Consider the following 20,127-nt stretch of genomic DNA (forward strand, 5'->3'; position numbering starts at 1 on the left):
CAGAGCAAGAAAAACTGGACAATTCACTTGTCAAAAAGAGAAATGACATCCACAGAAGTCACGCAACAAAAAACAGGCATTGTACAATTTGCATTTCAAATTAAAGTGTTTCTGAACCACATAGAAAAGCCAGGCTGACAAGGACTTTGCAGAAAGTTCATGCATGAAGTGTAATGACTAACAATATATAAATTCAGAACAGCCCAACCAATGAAAAAAGCGAGGAAAAAAGCAATTGCAAGACTTAAAACTGACAGTAACAGAATCCTTTTCACCCTGGGAGAATAGGGAGATAGTGTCACACTTTATCTCTAGGAACTAAATTATTTATTTAAAGTTGGGAAAATCCTATCTGAGTAGCAAAAAAGCTGTGCGCAATAGGTCCCAATAGGCTGTCTCACAAGTGATTTTCCATTAGCATTCTGCAAAGCTAATTTTCATAATAAAATAAGGGCTGGTTCCAAATCATGTTCTCTTTAAAAGCTGTAATATGTTGCCTTTATCTGATGCAAGTATTCTAAATGGTGAATGGCTTTTCAATTTTTAAATATTTTTTTAAAAAATTCCCTTTCTCCCTAGATTTTCTCTCCCATTACTCCATCCCATTCTTTGTCTTCTTCTTCTCTCTTTTTTCATCTCTCCCCTTCACTTTTATTCAAACCCCCACCCCGTGTTGAGCATTTAAAAGTCCTTCAAAATGGTAAGTTAGGCCGGTTGTCAATTCTGTTGGCTAATTCGTTTTCTGATGAGAACGTAGTAGCACCAGTTAAAAAAATCCCCTATTATAGCCACAGTCTTGGAATCAAGATAATGTACGGACCCCGGTTATAGCTGTCCATGAATCATCTTATTGCCACCTGGCTGAAAGGGAGTCCCTACTGGTTATAGCCAATCGCTGTAGCTTTCTCCTCATGTGTGAGTCAGGACAAAGAGGAGTGGCAGGAGGATGCTGTGTTCCAGTTGGTGTATGGCCCCTAGGCGGCTGTTGTCTGATGCCACAAGTTAGAGGGTGGGACAGAAATTGGAGAGCTGTAACTGGTTATTTTCATAACCTGGATGGCTGTGTGGGAGAGGGGAGCCATTCTCTATAGGCAGAGCCAGCAACGCTCTTCTCTTGCTACCCATGGCCCCCCGTAGCCTGATAGTGATACAAACATGAAGTCATTGGAATAGCTGCAGCTAAGGGGCAGCAGCTCTATCTGATCCTGCCTTATATGCAGCTCTCTATGAGGTAGAGCTGTGCACTGTTCCATTTCACAGATGGTTTCACTATTTAAATATTTGGCACTTCCTGGCTCCTAATCATTCCACCTGGCAAGTTGAAAGGGAACCTGGAGCCTGCAAGCCCTGACTAACCTGGAAACCTCAGCACGTGAGAGTTGTGTCTCGCAACTTGCCAGGTCCTGATATGACTTTGAAGGTGGAAGTGTGATTTTGACATACTGACTTTTTCTGATGAAAAAATGTCCCACTGGAGAATTTTGGGCCAGTTGTATTCTGGAGCATGAGTATAAGGCTGCGGGGGAGACAGCACTGCTTTATCACCTTCCCAGGGCTTCAGGTTAAAAACTGGGGACTCACTTAGGACACACATTTCAATTTGTAATCACACACTAGCTTTCTTCACACAGTTCCTCTGAGGGCCACCACTGCTCTATGGATAGAGTTGAATACATGTCAGTGATTGTAGTGTGTGCTTGACACTTCACTGGGAGTCCCTGCACACAGCTCTGACAAACATTTGAATATTCTTTGGGATTGTTGCTGATATTTAAGAATACCTGGAGTCCATACTGATATCTACTAAAACAATGATGTGCAGTGCACTTGTGCTTTTACGTACATGACATGTAAGACACATCACTGTGCTGAAATACATGTGGTATACTATATGTACCATAACATTTTCTAGTTAGCAAATAGTTATAAAGTCACTATCATGAAAGACCTGAGGTTGGAAGACCATTTCCATTGTAAGCGCTCTTAAAGAACCCCTTCTCTCTCTAATAAATAAAGACAACCAGGGGAATTATAGACCAGTCAGCTTAACTTTAGTACCTGGAAAAATAATGGAACAAATAATTAAGTAGTCAATATGCAAACATCTAAAAGAAGAAAGACTGATGATAATAAGCATGGATTTGTCAAGAACACATTGTGTCAAGCCAACCTAATAGCTTTCTTTGACAGGGTTACAAGTCTTGTAGATAAGGAGCAGGGGGTATGGTAGACGTGTAAAGAGCTCCGTCCTTCTTGCAAGTGCCCCGAGGGGAGTCTTACAGTCTCTCTACTCAGTTGTCTGCAGGAGATGAACCGTCCAGTATGTGGCCTGGGACCAGGCTTCTTCTTACCTTCTGTTGTGGCTGCTGCGGGTTATGGGGGATCCAGGCCCACCTACTCCTCTGGGTCCTGGCCCAGGGACCCTATAAGTAGCAGTTACTGCTGAGTCTCAAAGAGATTGATTGTGGTCACATTCCCTTGGCCATTTCCCTGGGAAGCTGCTCTGACCAGCCCTTTTTTGGGGGCCTTGTGGTCAAGCCCTCCCTGTCCAGGGTTCTGCAAGGGTTGCCGTTGATTTACCAGCTAGTCTTCAGCCGCTGAACCTGGTTCTGACCATGTCTGAAGTCCATCTCCCACTCGGAGCTGTCCGGAGTGCAGCTTTTCTCCCAGTCAGCCCTTAGGTCTGCCTGGGTCAAGCTCCAGGAGGGAACTGCCAGGCCCTAGCCCAGCAGCTTCTTTTATACCAGTCTGCTGGGTCCTGATTGGCTGTCTTTGCGGCAGCCACTCTATCCTGCCTAGAAGACCTCTTTTCTGTTCCTCTCGCTGTGATAGGGTGTGGCAAGGCCTCTGGCTTCCTGTAGGGGGGCGTCAGGGCTTAGTTCACCCGATCACAACATGGCATATATTTACTATAGTAAAGCTTTTGATCCTGTCTTGTATGACCTTTTCATAAACACACAATGAAAATGCAACCTAAATGGAGCTACTATTAGATGGGTGCAAAACTGATTGGAAAACCATTCCCATATAGTAGTTATCAATGACTCATAGTCATGCTGCAAGGGCATAACAACTAGTGTCCCACAGGGATCAATACTGGGTCCAGTTCTGTTCAATATCTTCATCAGTGATTTAGGTAATGTCTTCGATAGTACGCTTATAGAGTTTCTAGAAGATAAACAGGGAGGGATTGTGAATGCTTTGGAGGACAGGAATAAAATTAATTGGAAAAGCAGTCTGAAGTAAGTAGGATGAAATGTAATATGGACAAATGCAAAGTACTCCATTTAGGAAGGAACAATCAGTTTCACACATACAGAATGGAAAGTAACTGCCTAGGAAAATAGTAATCTGGAAAGGAATCTGGGGGGTCATAGTGGACCACAAGTTAAATGTGAGTCACCAGTGTAACACTCCTACAAAACAAAAAGCAAACATAATTCTGGGATGTATTAGCAGGAGTGTTATAAGTAAGAAATGAGAAGTAATTCTTTCCCCTCTACTCTAGGCTGATTAGGCCTCAACTGGAGTATTGTGTCAAGTTCTGGGTGCCACATTTCAGGAAAAATATGGACAAATTGGGGAAAGTCTAGAGAAGAATAACAAAAATGATCTAGAAAACATGACCTATAAGGGAAATGGAAAGAACTGTGGGTTTTTGTGTGTGTTTTCTGTTTGTTTGTTTGTTTTTGTTTGTTTGTTTGTTTTAATTTGGAAAAGAGAAAACTTGAGAGGGTACATGGTAACAGGTATCTAAAAGGGTGTTACAGAGAGGAAAGAGAAAAAATATTCTCCTTAACCTCTGAGGATAGGACAAGAACCAGTGGGTTTAAATTGCGGCAAGGGAGGTTTAGGTTGGACATTAGGGGGGAAAAGATCCTAACTGTCAGGGTGGTTAAGCACTGAAATAAATTGCCTAGGTTGTGGAATGTCCATCATTGGAGGTTACTGAGACAGCAAGTCAGACAAACACCTGTTAGGGATAGTCTAGACAGTGTTTGGTCTAGGGGACTGGACTAGATGACTGCTCCAGGTCCCTTCCATGTTCTCTGATTCAAAGTCACTTTCTGAGAGCTAACAACAGCAGTGTGCGGTGCAGCTTCAGCAGCAACAGCAGCAGCTCCAAGAGCTTGGGATTAAGCAACAACAAGTGGTTGGAGAGCTGGGGACCCAACACCACCACCAGCAGCAGCAGCAGCACTGCTTGCAGCAGCTGATCACACTGGTGCCAAGAGCCAGCATTTGCAATCCTGGCGCAGCAGCAACCCCAAATGAACCCATAGTGCCCGTTCATCTGACAAAGATGGATACCTAAGATGTCCCACAGGCCTACCAAATTCATGACCGTGAAAAATATGTCACAGACTGTGAATTCTGGACTCCCCCGTGAAGGGAGAATGACAGACCTGCCAGGCGTCTGAGCAAGGGGCAGCCAGTCCTCAGGGCTGCCCCAGAGCACACTGCAACATCTTCCCGCCCTTCCCCAGCAGCCCTCAGGGCCACCTGCAACATGCTGTGCAGCATTCTGGCAGTGGTTTAAAGGGCCAGAGGCTCCAGTTTTTGTCACAGTAGCAGCGGCAGCTGAGAGCTCCAGGCCCTCTGAAATGTCTAGGCCCCAAGGCAATTATCCCCTTTGCCCCTCCTCATCATCAGTGGGCCTGCCCCCATGAAATCTGACTGTTGCTACCCTTAAGTTCTACAGTGCCTTCAAAGCTGGGCAGCTGGAGAATGGTGACTGCTGGTTGGGATTCCTAGCTTTGAAGGCAGCATCATTGCTAGTGGCAGCTCAGAAATGAGTCGCATTGTATGGTTTTGCCATCTTTCTGCACTGCCATTGGCAGCTGCAGAGAAGTAAAGGTAGTATTGTCGTACCATACCGCCTTCACTTCTGCACTGCTGTGCCTCGTGGTGCTGCTTTCAGAGCTGGGCTCCCAAACAGCAGCTGTCACTCTCCAGCCATTTTGCTCTGATGGGAGCACAGAAGTAATGGTTGCAATACCATGAGCCCCACCACAAGAGTGTTGTGATCCCCTTTTGGTCAGGATCCCCAGTTTGAGAGACATTGACTTAACACGTTTATATTTTTAATTCGTGATTTGTGACAACACCATGAAATTTAAGATTTAAATATCTGTAATCATGAAATACAAGATGTTTAAAATGCTAGGACAGTGACATTTACCAAAATGGATCATGAATTTGGTAGGGCCCTACTTAGAAACTACCATTATGGACTGTTAATTGCTGTCAGCCCCCACCAGGAGTTTCCCGCTATAGACTGTTGTTTACCATTTGCCTGTAGTGAGGAAGAGTGGCATCCCCCTACCCATGAGACCACTATGCTGAGATATTTGCTTTTGTTCTTGCATTTTTTTATTCTTATAATTGAATTATAAGTAACTTAAATTGTTCACTACTGAGTGGGAGAAAGTGATTAGTTCTACCAGCATGCAACTGATTTTAGTGGATTTGTACATACATGGCAGTCAGACTGATTGTAACAAAGCATACGGTTTATTAGAATATCTACAGTTATATTTTCTAGGAAGAAGTTTCCGGATCTGAACACTCTTGAAGCCAGGATATTGGCCTTAATGATATGAGTTTATAGCTGTGTCTCTACAGTAATTATGTTCCCAAATGAAGTTTGAAGGTTTTCTCACATTTAAAAAATCATATGGAAGGTATTATCACAATGTTAAAATCAGCAATATAGCCTTCTGTTGTCATCACAGCATCATTTTCAGAAGTATAATTTTTATACACCATATGTGAAATCTGAAGATGCACACACATACACACACACACACCTGTACATTTAAAAAAAAAACACTTTACCTTGGTTTATTTGGAATCTTCTGGTCCTGTCAACTGTTTTTGCAGTTGACCTCTGCTACCTCAAATAATAGTTAACAAAATAAAATTAAGACTCTGTAATGTAATATCGGAATTGTTTCCTTTTGCAATTGATAATTGCAGGGCTACATTTTTCTTGTGAAATTTTGTCAAAGAAATAATCTTATGATAAAATTACCTTTCAAAATGACTTTTCCCTGAAAGTTTTTTATTTCTGTTGTACAAATTATTAGATTTGTGTGTCTTTATTTATCAGAATAAGTGAAGAAAAGTTGATTTATCCTTCTACTACTACTTTTTTCTTTGAAAACTGTCATTTTTATGTAGTTTATATCATTCTGTAAAAAAATATTTGATTTAATGTGGTATTCCCAGGAAAAATATTTTCTTGAGTTAGTTAAGGTTATAAATGCCTGTGTGTTATATAAAGGGAAAATGTGCCTAAGAATATTAACTGCCCGGAAATTCTAGGGTAACATTCACATTTTTTAAAAAGTTCAAAATTAATGAGGAAGAGACATACACAGTTAAGGTTACTGTAATAACCTTAATTTTGCCCTAAGTGCCTGTCAACCTCATACCTTACAAACTCATCTAAATGCAATTTTTAAATATTTTGAGGGCAGTTTTAAGGGGCTTCGAGAGATAAAGTTTTAAACCTGTAGCCATACACCTCTTGAATATCCCAAATCTGCTGTTGGTTTAATTTCCCTATGGAAGATAGGCATTTTGGAATACAAAGTTTGAATGTACAATGAAAAGTCTAGTAGCACCTTAAAGACTAAGGGTGTGTCTAAACTATACCCCTCTGTCAGCAGAGGGATGTAAATTAGACACATCAAAAGTGCAAATAAAGCAGGAATTTAAATATCCCGCGCTTCATTTGCATAATGGCAGCCGCCGCTTTTTTTCAAAATGGGGCTTTTCGAAAAAAAAACCAAACTGGCAATTTAGACAGGACAAAAATGCCCCGTTTCGAAAGATCCTGTACTTCTCAATTTAGTATTCCTTATTTTATTAATCAAACAGTACTAATAGAGGAAGCAGAACCACTCCCTCACCTGAATGTGGCACAGAAGAAGAAAAGACAAACAATTTCTTGCTTTTAAACCAGCATGTTCACTACAAACTCTTTGGTAAGTGTTTCACTTCACATGTACAGGTTAAGGAAATATTGTTCAGCGTGTCTGTCTTTTTATCTTTTTCAGTTATTGTAATGGATGCATGTTAGATCCAGATTGTGGTCTCTGCTACAAACTGAACAAGTCAAATGTTGTTGAGTCCTCATGTGTCCCGATTAAGAAAGAATCTACAATGGCAGCAGCATGGGGCAGGTATGTCATTTTGAGAGTTTGTCTCTTAATTCATAACAGGCCTCAATCAAAATTTAATTTCAGACTGCTGTGAGCACTTATGCTTTCATTGAAAATGGTCCTCTTAAACATCTTTCCAGAAAACTGATCTTTTGACTGGTATTTTTGACAATATTAATTAATTATAGTGTATAGTATGCATTTCCAGTGTGAAAAAGGTCTCATGTAGATGTCATTTTTCAAGAAAAATAAAAGCTGTCTAGGAATGAAGTACTTTTGATGGTTGACTTAAAGGTCACATCAGATTTTTTAGAACACTAATTGCAAAGAACGATGAAAAATTAGTATTTGTGCTCTGATAAAACGATAGCTTTGGGATACATTATTTATGCAAACTTCTGTGCTGCACAGATGAAGTGACTAAAAAGGCAAGATATACTGGGTTTGTTTGTGTATTGACACAGCTGTACACACACATATGTTTAAGTGCTGCTATTCTAAGAGTGGCAAATCTCTAGGACCACCTCTAAGGGCACTTTTCATTTCCCTGCTGTTTTGGATTTCTTCTTCTGAGATAGTTACCTTTGCTTTTCCTTTCCTCCCCCCCCCCCCACGCCCACGCCTCATCCCACACCCTCCAGTTGTGTTTGAAGCTATGGAGTTTCATTTTCTTTGAAAATAAGTGTCTTTAACCTTATCTTTGTTCAAACATTTTAAAATTAAGGCAAAGATTTCAAGCCCAGTCACTCAGAATTGAACAAGTCTAAAATGTCGTCAGCTGCACGATATGTGTGAAAAATATGTGGATTCCCACATATTTAAAGTGGCAACCCTGTTTGCCAGTGGTAGGCAACCCATCAGTGTAATCTGATTGCGAGTAATGAGACCTTTGGCTGACACCGACTGTCCACAGGCTTTGCCCTCCACAGCTCCCAGTGCCCGCGGTTCTCTGTTCCCTGCCAGTGGGAGCTATATGAAATGACGGCCAGCGCTCTTCCCCTTCACCCACATTCAGATTACCCTGATGGGCTGCAGATTGCCTGCCACTGCTCTATACCTTATGTTTGTGTCTGAACATATATGTAAACACACAGAGAAGTTCCCACTAAAATGCCAGCAGTTACCACATTCTTGTGTGAGGTATAAAAGTATTTTCCTACCCTTGGAAAGGTTCTGTATCATGTTAATTTTTATAAGACAATAATTTTATAACCAAGAACTTGAGATAGTGTGGTATGAGGATTTTATCAACATGCATTTGGGATGATGTGAAGCCACAAGGGAATTATATGTCAGCCATGACTGCTGATAAAGCCTTTCTGCCTCATCTCTCTCACTACCATGTATCTTGCTTATATGTTCCATATCAGAGTTTTAGAAAAGTTTTTAAAGTTTGTATTGAAACTATTTTTTGTCTTTCTCCAACTTCAAAATCAAGTGCTTTAGCTATGATGAGTCGCACTGCCCAGGGCACATAGGAAATGAAAATATCAAACTAATTAAGTAAATAATAAGTGTAAAGTGTAAAGTGCCTCTAAAAAGGACATCGTCCTTCTTCTCTACATTAACATTTTCTGTCCAATCTTTTGGTCCTTTCCAGGCATAGAGGTTAGTGATGTTATTTCATTAGATTGAGGGATATTATATTTATTCACTTACGCTGCTTTGCTGTACCACCATACTGAGGCTTGGTTTTTTTAAACAGTTGGATAATTTTGTGATCAATAAAATGTATGGTTAAAAACCTACATCTAAAATAAAGACTATACAATTTCATAGGTGAGGGAGCAGGGTTTTGGTAGAGTTGGCTGGTATTTACAAGTCAAGGATTGCCATGAGGCAATATTCAGTGAGTAGGGACTAGAATAGCCACTAGAACTGGATTAGATAAGCAAGACTCAGAAGCAGCCTGGGGTTGGAAACCAGAGATCAGAAAGTAGGGTGAAGTCTGGAATTTCAGTCCAGAAACCTGTGTGGTTGTCCAAGACAACTTCCTGGAGCAATCTCCAGGATTAAATAATGCTCATAGACCAAAGTGTGGGCCACTGGGTGTTGTCAGGATAGATGACTGAGTGAAACTTTCTGCAGTACCTAATCTCCAGAGTGTACCTTGGATGGGACTCAGACTGGTCTGCCAGTGGTGATGTGGGAATGTTAACTGTCCCAGACTCCACACATCTTGGCTCTGGACCTATAGTGCCTTAATCATGCTTTGGAGCTCATATTGACTGTCCCCACTGTTGCTTGTGCCATCTTGATTTTCAGAGGAGAACTCATAATGCCCATATTCCTTTATTTGTTATAATAGGTCTTTCTTCATATTCAGGATCAACATTTTATTTCATGTACTCTACAATTTTAAATATAATTTCTGTGGGTAAGGAAGACGTAATAGTATATAGTAAGACATAAATAGAGACAGACTGGTTACAAATAATTGCAAGCTAAATCAAACATCTTTATTAAGCGGTTTTCTTGTTTATCTTGTAAAGAATCTGAGCACCCGTATACTTTTATATTCCTGACTAGAAGATTCACCTGGCATTACTCTAGTCTTTTACTCAAATAAGTTGTGTTTTTCTTCATTTAAATCATTGTTCTGGGGTGGGGATGGGGAAGAGGAGTTCAGAACACAGGCTGCTGCTAGGAGAGCGGATAACCCAGCCCCCTGTCACCACAGCAGCTTGGGGCCTGCTGAGAAGTGAAAGAATTTTCACTCATGGCTGCTGCACAGCTGGGGGAGGGGTGTCTGTCCCCCGAGGCAGTGGGGCTCCCCTGGGCTGCAGGAAAATGAGGTCTTATGGCCAGTTGAAGCAAAATGCAGGACAATGTAGCACTTTAAAGACTAACAAGATGGTTTATTAGATGATGAGCTTTCGTGGGCCAGACCCACTTCCTCAGATCAAATAGTGGAAGAAAGTAGTCACAACCATATATACCAAAGGATACAATTTAAAAAAATGAACAAATATGAAAAGGACAAATCACATTGCAGAACAGAAGGGGGATGCGGGGGGGTGGGAAGGGGGAGGAAGGAAGGTAAGTGTCTGTGAATTGCTGATATTAAAGCTAGGGAGAGTGGGATGTTTGTGAGTTAATGGTATTACAGGTGATAATTGGGGAAACTGTCTTGGTAATGGGTGAGAAAGTTCAAAGACTTGTTAAGTCCTTGTTGGTAAGTGTCGAATTTTAACATGAATGACAGTTCAGAGGATTCCCTATATAGCAGCCCCCAGATAACAGGAAAGTGAGGCCTAGTAGCCAGAGTCAATACATAGCAGTCCCTAGGTGCAAGGTAGCATGGCCTAGCACCAGAGTCAGTATATAGCAGATGCTAGATACATGGCTGTATGGCCAAGTGGTCAGTACTCCAGGGAAGAAGGGGGGGCCCAACCCAGAGCCCTAACAATGGCAGAGTGGTTTGTAACCAGGTCAGCAGGGAATCCCACCAAAACATGCTGTCCTCACTTGTGTGGGAGATACCATTGGCTCTCCCTTCCTAGGTCACTTCCTACCATGTCTCCTGCTGTTGGGGTGTTCCCAGGCTCTCAGAGCTCTTTGGGTGGCAGCTGCAATCTCCCTAAGGCAACCACAGGCACCTGAGTGCTTGCCTGGGCTTCAGCATCTCTAGCTCCGGTGGTCCAGGTTCCATGCTGTTCCACAGCAGAAGCTGACCCAGCACATCCTTCCTCCTGAGCAGTCTCCCCACTCCCCACTGAACTGGGCTCCTCCCTTTTGTACCAGGGCAGCAGTTGGAGCGTGCTCTGAAGCGTTGGGGGCATGGCTTCTGCAGCCAAGAATGCTGCCTTTACCCCTTCTGCATGAAGCCAGTTTGCTCCATCACAAGTGGCTACCTGAGGACCTAAGGCTTTCTCCCATACACCCGTGACAGAACAGTCATGGACCACAAAAGTGGCTTTGTACCATTTGCTCCCAGTATCCTGCTGCATGGTGATTCACAGGGAATCCCCAGGGAGCTGGGCTCCAACTAGCCTCAGTGCATATTTATCCAGCCCTTTGCTGGTTTCTTCAATCCTGGGCTCACTGTGCAGAAAAACCTCTATACATACAAAGAGAAGAGGAAGAATTTTCACTAAATTTGAGTCAGGACTGAAAATTAGATCTAAAATTGTTATCCAGAGCAATAGGTATCTAATAGCTGCATGTTTCGTTTCTTATTAAAAAATGGTGCTCTCATATAGTGTGTATATACTGACAGTCAGAAATTGCCTTCCTCTGCATGCTTGAAAATGTGTCTTTTTTCTTTATTTGACAAAGTTATTCTGTCTGAAGCTGGATTGATGTTGGCACAGTCCCCTTAAGAATCCTATGTATGTTTAAGATGGAAAGCTGTTTAGATGATCCCAAGAGAAATTCTGTACTCTGTTAGTATCTCCAATTCATGCGCATACATATAGTTTCTTTGCAGTGTCTTTTCTGGGGGGGGTATGACTCCGAGTCGCAAATCACTAGTATTTTTCCCCTATGCAAGGCATGACTGGCAGACTATTTAAGCCTAGAATGACATGTACAAATTGTGATTTTTTAAAAAATAAAAACAAAGCCTGCATTATTCTTCAGTAATGACCCCTAAACATAATAACACTACTGTAACTTGTAATGTTTTGGATTATTTCTGTAAAATACTATAGATATTTTTAAATGTTTCCTCTGCCTCTATTTTGTAGCAATAACGTTGCATGTGTGTTTACAGTGAATGACAACTATTCACAAGTACAGTATGTTCCAAATCAAGAATATCTGTATGGTGGAGGAAAGGAAGATAGAGATTTCAGTCCCCTGGGACTGCCAGCAAGGCTGTTTATGTTGCAGAAGTTGCCATGGAGACCTGAGAAGACAATTAGAGTATCAAAATGTTTTTACAGGAAAAATATGACACGTTGATTCTCTCAAATATAGGGAAGCCCATGGCAGACAGTGGTACCAGGGGATGTAAAGAATTGCACAAAAATAAATCCAACCCAAGCCTATGCCACAAGAAATATGCTGCCAGCATAACTGCGTGGATGACTGCAAGGAATTGAGGCCAGGGAGGGGGGGTGAGTTTCCATAGAGAAAAGGCAAAAGATGTTGCATGTTTGATCTGTTACATAAATATGACTCATATGTCAGGTATATTTGAGGGTGAAACATAGAGGAACAGCTCATCTAACTCATTAGCATAGACATCACAAGTCTTGGCATTTTTGTATGGGCCTGCAAAACAATTTTTGCATGCAACGCCAACCTTCTTGACTCCTGTGTACAGTGATCACAGCATTGTTCCTAGGGCCAGCCCAAATATTTTGAGGTTGGGTAGCAAGATTGTTCGGTGCTGATTCATTTTTATGTAAAAGGAAGGAAGAGGAGAAGGAATCTGCAGATCATCACCTGCCATATTCTGCGAGAGAAGTGAGAGCTCTGAATTTGGAGCTGATTATTCTCAAAACTGTGCTTAATCCACACTATGTTGCCTCTCTTGAACTGCTCCTTCACGTCCTCACAGAGGCACCTGAGACAGCCTATCCCTGCAAACTAATTTTGTGTGTGGGAAGGGTCTTCTCAGAAACTACATGACTTCTGCCCGCGCATTTTATTGACACACTTTCCCCAACACCAGTCCAGAGGGCTGCAGGGATAGACTTTTAATGCTCAAAATACATTTATATTTTAAAGATTTATCTCTACAAAGAAAAAAAACTAGAGGGAAAAAAATAATGAGACTGTAGTTACATCTGTATCCTCAATACAGTGGGACTGTGCATGGGGACCCCCAAGATTGGCTCTGGGCAGAGTCAGCCTGTGGATAGAAATAGATCAGCATGACTGACTTTATGCACTAGAGGTAAATAGGCACTAGCAAGAACTATGTGCATTTTACTTTGTACAGTAGTTGGTTGGCCTTAGGGTATTGTCACACACCTCCATGAGTGGAAGTTCACTATTCTGATTTTTGTAAAGTATCCTTGCTCATCAAAAAGTAAATTGGACAGTTAGAGACCAGATTTTGAGAGACCAGAAATCCTAAATAGATTCCTGATTCATATTTTAAAAGTTTGTTTAGTTTCAAAGAGATTTAAGTATTATTGATCATCTTGGTTATCTGCCTGTGGATGAAACTTTAGAAAAAAATGCTTAGAAGATTTTATAAATACTCTGGAAAGTTGTAAATTCATCCCATGTTTTCTATATCAGATAAGATATTGAAAAGCAAATAAAACACTTTTTTTTTCTTTATGGAGATATAGTAGATTTTCCCAGAAGTTTCAGAGGATGGGAATTTACAAACAAAGTATTCTTGAGCTGTTTATAAATGACCCTCCTGTATTTTTTTGATATGCAGTACAGTGAGGTACTCATTGTAACTCAGTTTTTCAAGCCACTGAAAAAAATGTATATAGCAGCTTCTGATACATATGCTATGAATCACTTTTAAAGGACATTTATTTATTTATTCTTAAAAAATGTGTGTGTGTATATTTAAAAACTGAGAGTCTCTTTCCATTTCTTCATAGAGATATTAGGTAGAAATCCCCTTTGTACATTTGCATTTACCAGCTATTTTAGTAAAAACCGAAATGCAGGGAATGTGTTTCTTTTGAAGAGACCTCAGGTTAATAGATTCAGGCAAAAATGTAATTGCTTCTGTATTTTTAAAATGGTAGCACAACAGAATGAATAATCAACTGAAGAGACTAGCTTGACCCACCATATTGCCAACACACAGAAGGACTGTATTAACTAATTAACTATCCCCACAGGGATATCTTTCTGGGTAGTGTATGTAACCCTTAATCTAATTATTCAATCAAGTAAAATATCCATAGCCTTAACAGGTTGCAGTAAGCAGTATTTTATTACCTTCCTTTCTCATTAGATCATTTTCAGAAATAAGAATAAAATATTTTCTGAATTAAGTAAATAGAGACTTGGTGAGAATGTAGCCATTCTGATTGCAGATTTGCCAAAAGCTGGAAACTGCAGATCTCTGTACAGGAGGAATCACCATTATTCATGCACTCCCACAATAATAACATGGACATATTGTCCCATTTGAGTGAATGCATTGTGCAGAATAGTAATATATAAAATACAAGAAAATATGAAAATAGGAATGAAAAAAGTATTTACTCTCACAGGTTCTTCACATTTTACTATAAAGTCTAACATCTGATAGACTTCAGGGGGTAGCCAAGTTAGTCTGTACACGATAAAGTTAAAAAAACCCTAAATAGTCTGGTAGCACTTCAAAGACTAACAATACATGTAAATGGTATCATGAGCTTTCGTGGGCACAGCCCACTTCTTCAGATGACCAATCTGAAGCTGAAGAATGGTCATCTGAAAAAGTGGGCTGTGCCCACAAAAGCTCATGATACCATCTACATGTTTTGTTAGTCTTTAAAGCGCTACCAGACAATTTGTTGTTTTTTAAGTTTATCTGATAAACTGTCTTTCTTCTAAGGGTAGAGTATTAAGTCACTTCATTTTTCCTGTGCTGATCCTAACAACTTACATTCTTAAGAGATAACTGGAAATGTAGAAAACTTCAATGTAATCTTCACTATCCTCTCTACTGACGTCTAACAGAGTGAGCCAGAAGAGTAGCAGGACAAAGAAATGTGTATATTAAGTCCACAATAACAAATAAAACTGCTGCCCTTGTCACATTTATGGTCTGGTGGCCAGTATTTTAACCATGCTGATCTGTTAGCTCTGAAAAATCTATCGACTAATGGTTACCTTTAAAAAAAATTAAGATGATCTGTTACGCCTGTCAACTTTGGCAATATCACTTTAAACAGTTTAAAAAATAAAACACCAGGTTTCCATATATGTGTTTTAAGAATTCAGTTTAAAGCAGGTTTGGGGGTTTTTTGATCACGACTGTTGCAGAAGAGATGGATTTCTGGATTTTTTTTAAATGGGGTGGGAGAAGAAAGAAATCTATGCTTGAAATTGGGGTGGATGATGGATGGGAGAGTTGGGGGCGCAGAATTGTTGTTGGGTTTTTTTATGTTACCCTAAAATGGCTGCTGAAATAAAATCAATTAAGAGCTCACAAAGCACAGTCTGATGTCCAGTTATCAGGAGACTTGAGTTTATGTGACTCTGAGCCAGTCTACCCTGTGCCTCAGATTCTCATTTGTAAAATAAGGGTGTTCCCTTGCCTCAAAGGTGTGCAATGAAGGTAAAATCAGTTGTGAGGTGCTCAGATACTAAAGTGGTGGAAGAGACATAGGGTACGTCTACACTACAGCGCTAATTCGAACTAAGCTAATTCGAACTAACGCATCTAGAACTAAAAACTAGTTCGAATTAGCGTTTTGCTAATTCGAACTAGCGCGTCCACACTGATTGGACGCAGGGGGGCATTTAAGGGCAGCTGAAACTGGTTCTGGCAGGGCATCAGGTCACTAGTTGCGTTGTGTGGCTGCTGTCTGAGGCTATCTGAGGCTCGAGCTTAAAGGGACCCCCCCGGACAGACGGTTCTCAGCTTTTCCTGCTTCCTTGCCAACCTCGCCGAGGGACAGCAAAGCGTTGGTCTCTGTGCCCGTCTGTGTCGGTGCTTCCCTTCGGGGGGGCCGCCGCAGGTGGCAACATGGAGCCACAGCTCGCCCTGCACCTTTTGGTGCACTTTCTGGACTTGCTGCTGCAAGCCTGCCAGCAATGGCTCGAGGCTGCCTGGCACCACCTGGTGCACGTCAGCCCCCTGCCTCTCCGCCTGGCTGCCCTGGGGGCCATGGAGGAGCCGCGGCGGCTCCCCAGCACCGGCGTGCCCCGCCACATCTGGCATCTGGACACCAGCACCGACTGGTGGGACCGCATCATCCTGGAGCGCTGGGAGGACCGACAGTGGACCCAGAACTTCAGGATGAAGCGGGACACCTTCCTGGAGCTCTGCGAGTGGCTCGCCCCTGCCCTGCGCAGAAGGGACACTCGCATGAGGCCCACCATCCCCCTCCAGAAGCGGGTGGCCATCGCCCTATGGAAGCTCTCCACGCCAGACAGCTATCGATCCGTCGGGAACCAGTTCGGCGTGGGGAGATCCACCGTCGGAGCGGTGCTCATGCAGGTATGGCACTCGTTGGCCACCGAGCCGGGAGGGAAGGGGGGCTGCAAGGAGGGGATGGGCCGCCCCAGGGACAAAGGGGGGGCGGGAGGAGGCGAAAGTGCCCCGCACCGGAGGGGTCGGTCTGTCCCGGCCATACTACACGCAGCCAGGGGGGTTGCTTCTGGGAGTGGGGCGCGGGGCACTGCCAGGGCACGAACGCTCCCAGCCACCCGGGCGCCCCACTGATTGGCGCTTTGCTGTGTCTCTCTCCGCAGTTGGTCAAGGCCATCAACCGGGTGCTGCTCCGCAGGGTGGTCCGCCTCGCCGACCCGGACGCCGTCATCCGGGGATTCGGCGCCCTCGGCTTCCCCAACTGCGGGGGGGCCATAGACGGGACGCACATCCCCATCCGTGCCCCGGAACACCAGGCGTCCCGGTACGTCAACCGCAAGGGGTACTTCTCTGTGATCCTGCAGGCCGTGTGTGACCACCGGGGACAGTTCACGGACATTAATGTGGGCTGGTCCGGCAAAGCACACGACGCCCGGGTGTACCGCAACTCCTCCGTGTGCCAGCGGCTGCAGGCTGGGACCTTCTTCCCCGACCGCCACATCAGGGTCGGGGACGTGGACATGCCCTTCTGCCTGGTGGGGGATGCCGCCTACCCACTGCAGCCGTGGCTGATGAAGCCCTACACGGGGCACCTCAACCCCTCCCACCAGGCCTTCAATGCCAGGCTGACCAGGGCCCGCATCGTGGTGGAGGGGGCCTTCGGGCGACTGAAAGCCCGCTTTCGATGCCTCCTCACCCGTCTGGACCTGGCCGAGCACAACATCCCTCCGGTGGTGGCAGCATGTTGTGTGCTCCACAATTTGTGTGAGCGGAAGGGGGAGGCTTTCCTGCCAGCCTGGATGGCTGAGGCTGACCGCATGGCTGGACACTACGGTCAGCCCCGCACCGCCGCCATCCGGGAAGCCCAGCGGGGGGACGTCCGGATCCGGGAAGCCCTGCGGGAGAGCTTCCAGGTGGAGGAGGAGGAGGACTGACCTCTCCCTTGCGTGCCCCACTGGGGCCTTCTTCCACCCTACTCCCCTTCCCCTTTCCCCTCTCTACCTACTGTAAAATAAAGACACCTGTTTTTCAAACAAAAACGTATGTTTATTTAACATAAGTGGGGTGGGGGGAAGGAGGGGGGAGGGTGGGAGAGGGGAGGGGGAAACCTGGGACAAGGGAGCTGGAAGGGGGAGGGAAGGGAGGAAGGGAAAGGAAAGCTCAGTGGTGGGAGTCCAGCTGCCTCTCCTGTCTCGCCACACTGCGGGACCGGGGGCGTCGGTGGGAAATGGTTGTGGAGGGGGGGGCAGGAGGGATGGGGGGTGTGGAGGAAGCAGGAGCAGGAGCAGGGGGAGCAGGAGGAGAAGGGGGAGCAGGGGGAGGAGAAAATGGGAAGCGGTCGAGCAGGCTCTGGAGGTGGCCTCGCAGGGCACGGCCCTGCTCCTCCAGGGCCTCCAGACTCCAGGGCCTCCAGGCGCACGGTCCCGGGGCTCCCTCTCGCCCCAGCCCCCCATACACATAAGGGGAACACGATGGTACTCACATGTGGACGCCTCCCCGGCCTCGGACGACACAGGAGAGCGTCTCTGTGAGGTGCCTCGGGGGTCCCGGGTCCTGGGCAGGCTAGCGGCAGGCTCCTGGCTCTCAGAGCCCTCCTCCTCCTCCTCCTTCTCCTGGAGCACGCCCTTTGCCCCGGGGTCTATCACGTCCCGGGGGGCAGGGACGGCATGAGCCCCCAGGAGGCGGTCCAGGGCGTGGAAGTGGGGGCAGGCCTCCGGGTCGGCCCCTGGCTGGCAGGCCCGGGAGTAGGACTGCTGCAGGTCCTTAATTTTGCACCGGACCTGCTCCCGGCTGCACTGGTGGCCCCTGGCTGTCAGGCTGGCAGCCATGCGGCCATAGACGGCCGCGTTCCTGTGGCTAGTGCGGAGATCGTGGACATTGGAGGCTTCCCCCCAAACCTCAATGAGGTCCACGATCTCCGCACTTGACCAAGTGGGCGCCCGCATTTTGCGCCCCCGGGCAGGCTCCTGGGAGCTGCCAGGCTGGTCCTGGGGAGCAGTGGAGGGCTGGGTGTCCTCGGGTGGCTGGCTCATGGTGTGGCAGGTGCAGGGTCTGCTGGCACGGGTGCTGGCAGCCTTGCAACTGGCACAAACTGTGTAGCCAGCCTGTGGCCCTTTAAGGGCTCCGGGGCCGGGAGGGGGGCAATAGAGTTTCCCTGGTGTTGGCCAGAGTGGCCACCAGGGAAACCTGGGAAGGATTAGCCTCCCACTAGTTCGAATTAAGGGGCTACACAGCCCTTAATTCGAACTAGCTAGTTCGAACTAGGCTTAATCCTCGTAAAATGAGGTTTACCTAGTTCGAACTAAGCGCTCCATTAGTTCGAATTAAGTTCAAGGCTTCCCGACAGTCCGCTGAGCCGGCACAGTGCAGTGGCCATTTTTATTTTACAGAATCTGGGGATATTTAAATCCCCACTTCATTGACTATGTCGGGTAGCCTATTTTACATGCCTCTGTTGGCAGAGGCACGTAGTCTAGACATACCCTAGGGGAGGAAACAAAGGAAATACATTTCAAAGTGTAGAATATCTTATGCTGTCCTTCTATAAGATATATAACTATTTGTTATAGCAAATAATTTTCATTAGAGCCTCATGTTCCAAGAAACATTTTTGAAAGGTATAAGAATGTTTTGAGTACAAAACAAGATAGTATTTTCTCTCATCTGTTTGTATTAGAAAGACAATATTTAATTTGCTAATTCACTGATATTTAGCTACAAAGGAGTGTTGGTCTCTAAAGCGAGGAAAAGCAATGCTGTGTTTCCTTAATGTGTGAGGTAACATTTGTACCATGTTGTCCATGTTTGGTTAATTCTTAATTTGTTTGGTCTCATTTTCAGAAAATCAAAGGAGACCTCACTTTTTGGTCTGTTTCTCAGATGCCAGGTGCCACTTAATAATTAGCAAACACATATAGTCTGTGTATATGTACAGCATATATGAAATCAAGAGGCATAATCTTTCTGTGTACAGTATTGCATTTTATTTGCTATTATACAGAAGGAAAGGCCTTTTATGAATGTTGTTTTCCCTTGTTTCATTAAACCCCTCAGCAGCAAGTCACTAGAGTTTCTCAACTGTCTTCGTAAATGCTTTATGTCTTGCAATGCTGCAGGTTCACTCTAGGCAAGACACTGTGTTCCATGTGAAAAAAATGGCTGTAGTAAGTAAATTATGAAGGTTATAAGGCTTCAACAGAAATAATAAACTAGTGCTAGAAGCTTTCATAGCCATTCCAGAGGAGACAGTGTAAGGTTTGAATACCATGAAATGACATACATTAGTTATTTAGGATCCACTCCAAAGCCTTTTGAAATCAGGGGCTTCAGATCAGTCCCTTGGTGTATTTCTATGCATTTTAGACGCAGGAAAATGGTGAAACATTGTATTCTCTTTGTTATCCTTCAACATTAATGTTTGAAAAGAGATCAGTTCCAAAATGGTCAGGAAAGTGGCAACAAAAACTCAAATTGAAAATAAAATGTGGAAATTGTATGGATATGTTCTGTAGATGTGGATCATTCCCAGTCCTAGAAATCCTTCAAGTATTATTTGTTTTGGATGGCCCACATTCTACTGACTGCTCTAATAGCAAATAATATCCTTTTTGTAGATTTCATGAACCATTACCTATAATTCTGAAGCTGGGCTATGATTCTCTATTAAACTTTGTAGGATAATTCCCCAATGAAAGGACGTAAATTTTAATAAATTCTATTGGATTGAGAGAAACTGGAAGAAAATCTGGTTTTGGTTTAATTGGGCAGCAGAATGTTCCCAGTGAATTGGAG

General features: G+C 44.1%; 1 protein-coding gene across 6 annotated transcripts in view; it reads left to right on the forward strand.

The window, feature by feature from the left end:
- Nucleotides 1-20,127, forward strand: part of SLC2A13 (solute carrier family 2 member 13) — a 350,803-nt gene that overhangs the window by 278,321 nt on the left and 52,355 nt on the right. For all 6 annotated transcript variants that reach the window (XM_006120405.4, XM_075927403.1, XM_075927428.1 and 3 more), the window contains one exon: nucleotides 7,065-7,190. In XM_006120405.4, the coding sequence (XP_006120467.1) occupies nucleotides 7,065-7,190 (126 nt within the window). The remainder of the gene's footprint in view (nucleotides 1-7,064; nucleotides 7,191-20,127) is intronic.

The sequence above is a fragment of the Pelodiscus sinensis genome, chromosome 1 (assembly GCF_049634645.1).
Source record: "Pelodiscus sinensis isolate JC-2024 chromosome 1, ASM4963464v1, whole genome shotgun sequence".
Lineage (NCBI taxonomy): Eukaryota > Metazoa > Chordata > Testudines > Trionychidae > Pelodiscus > Pelodiscus sinensis.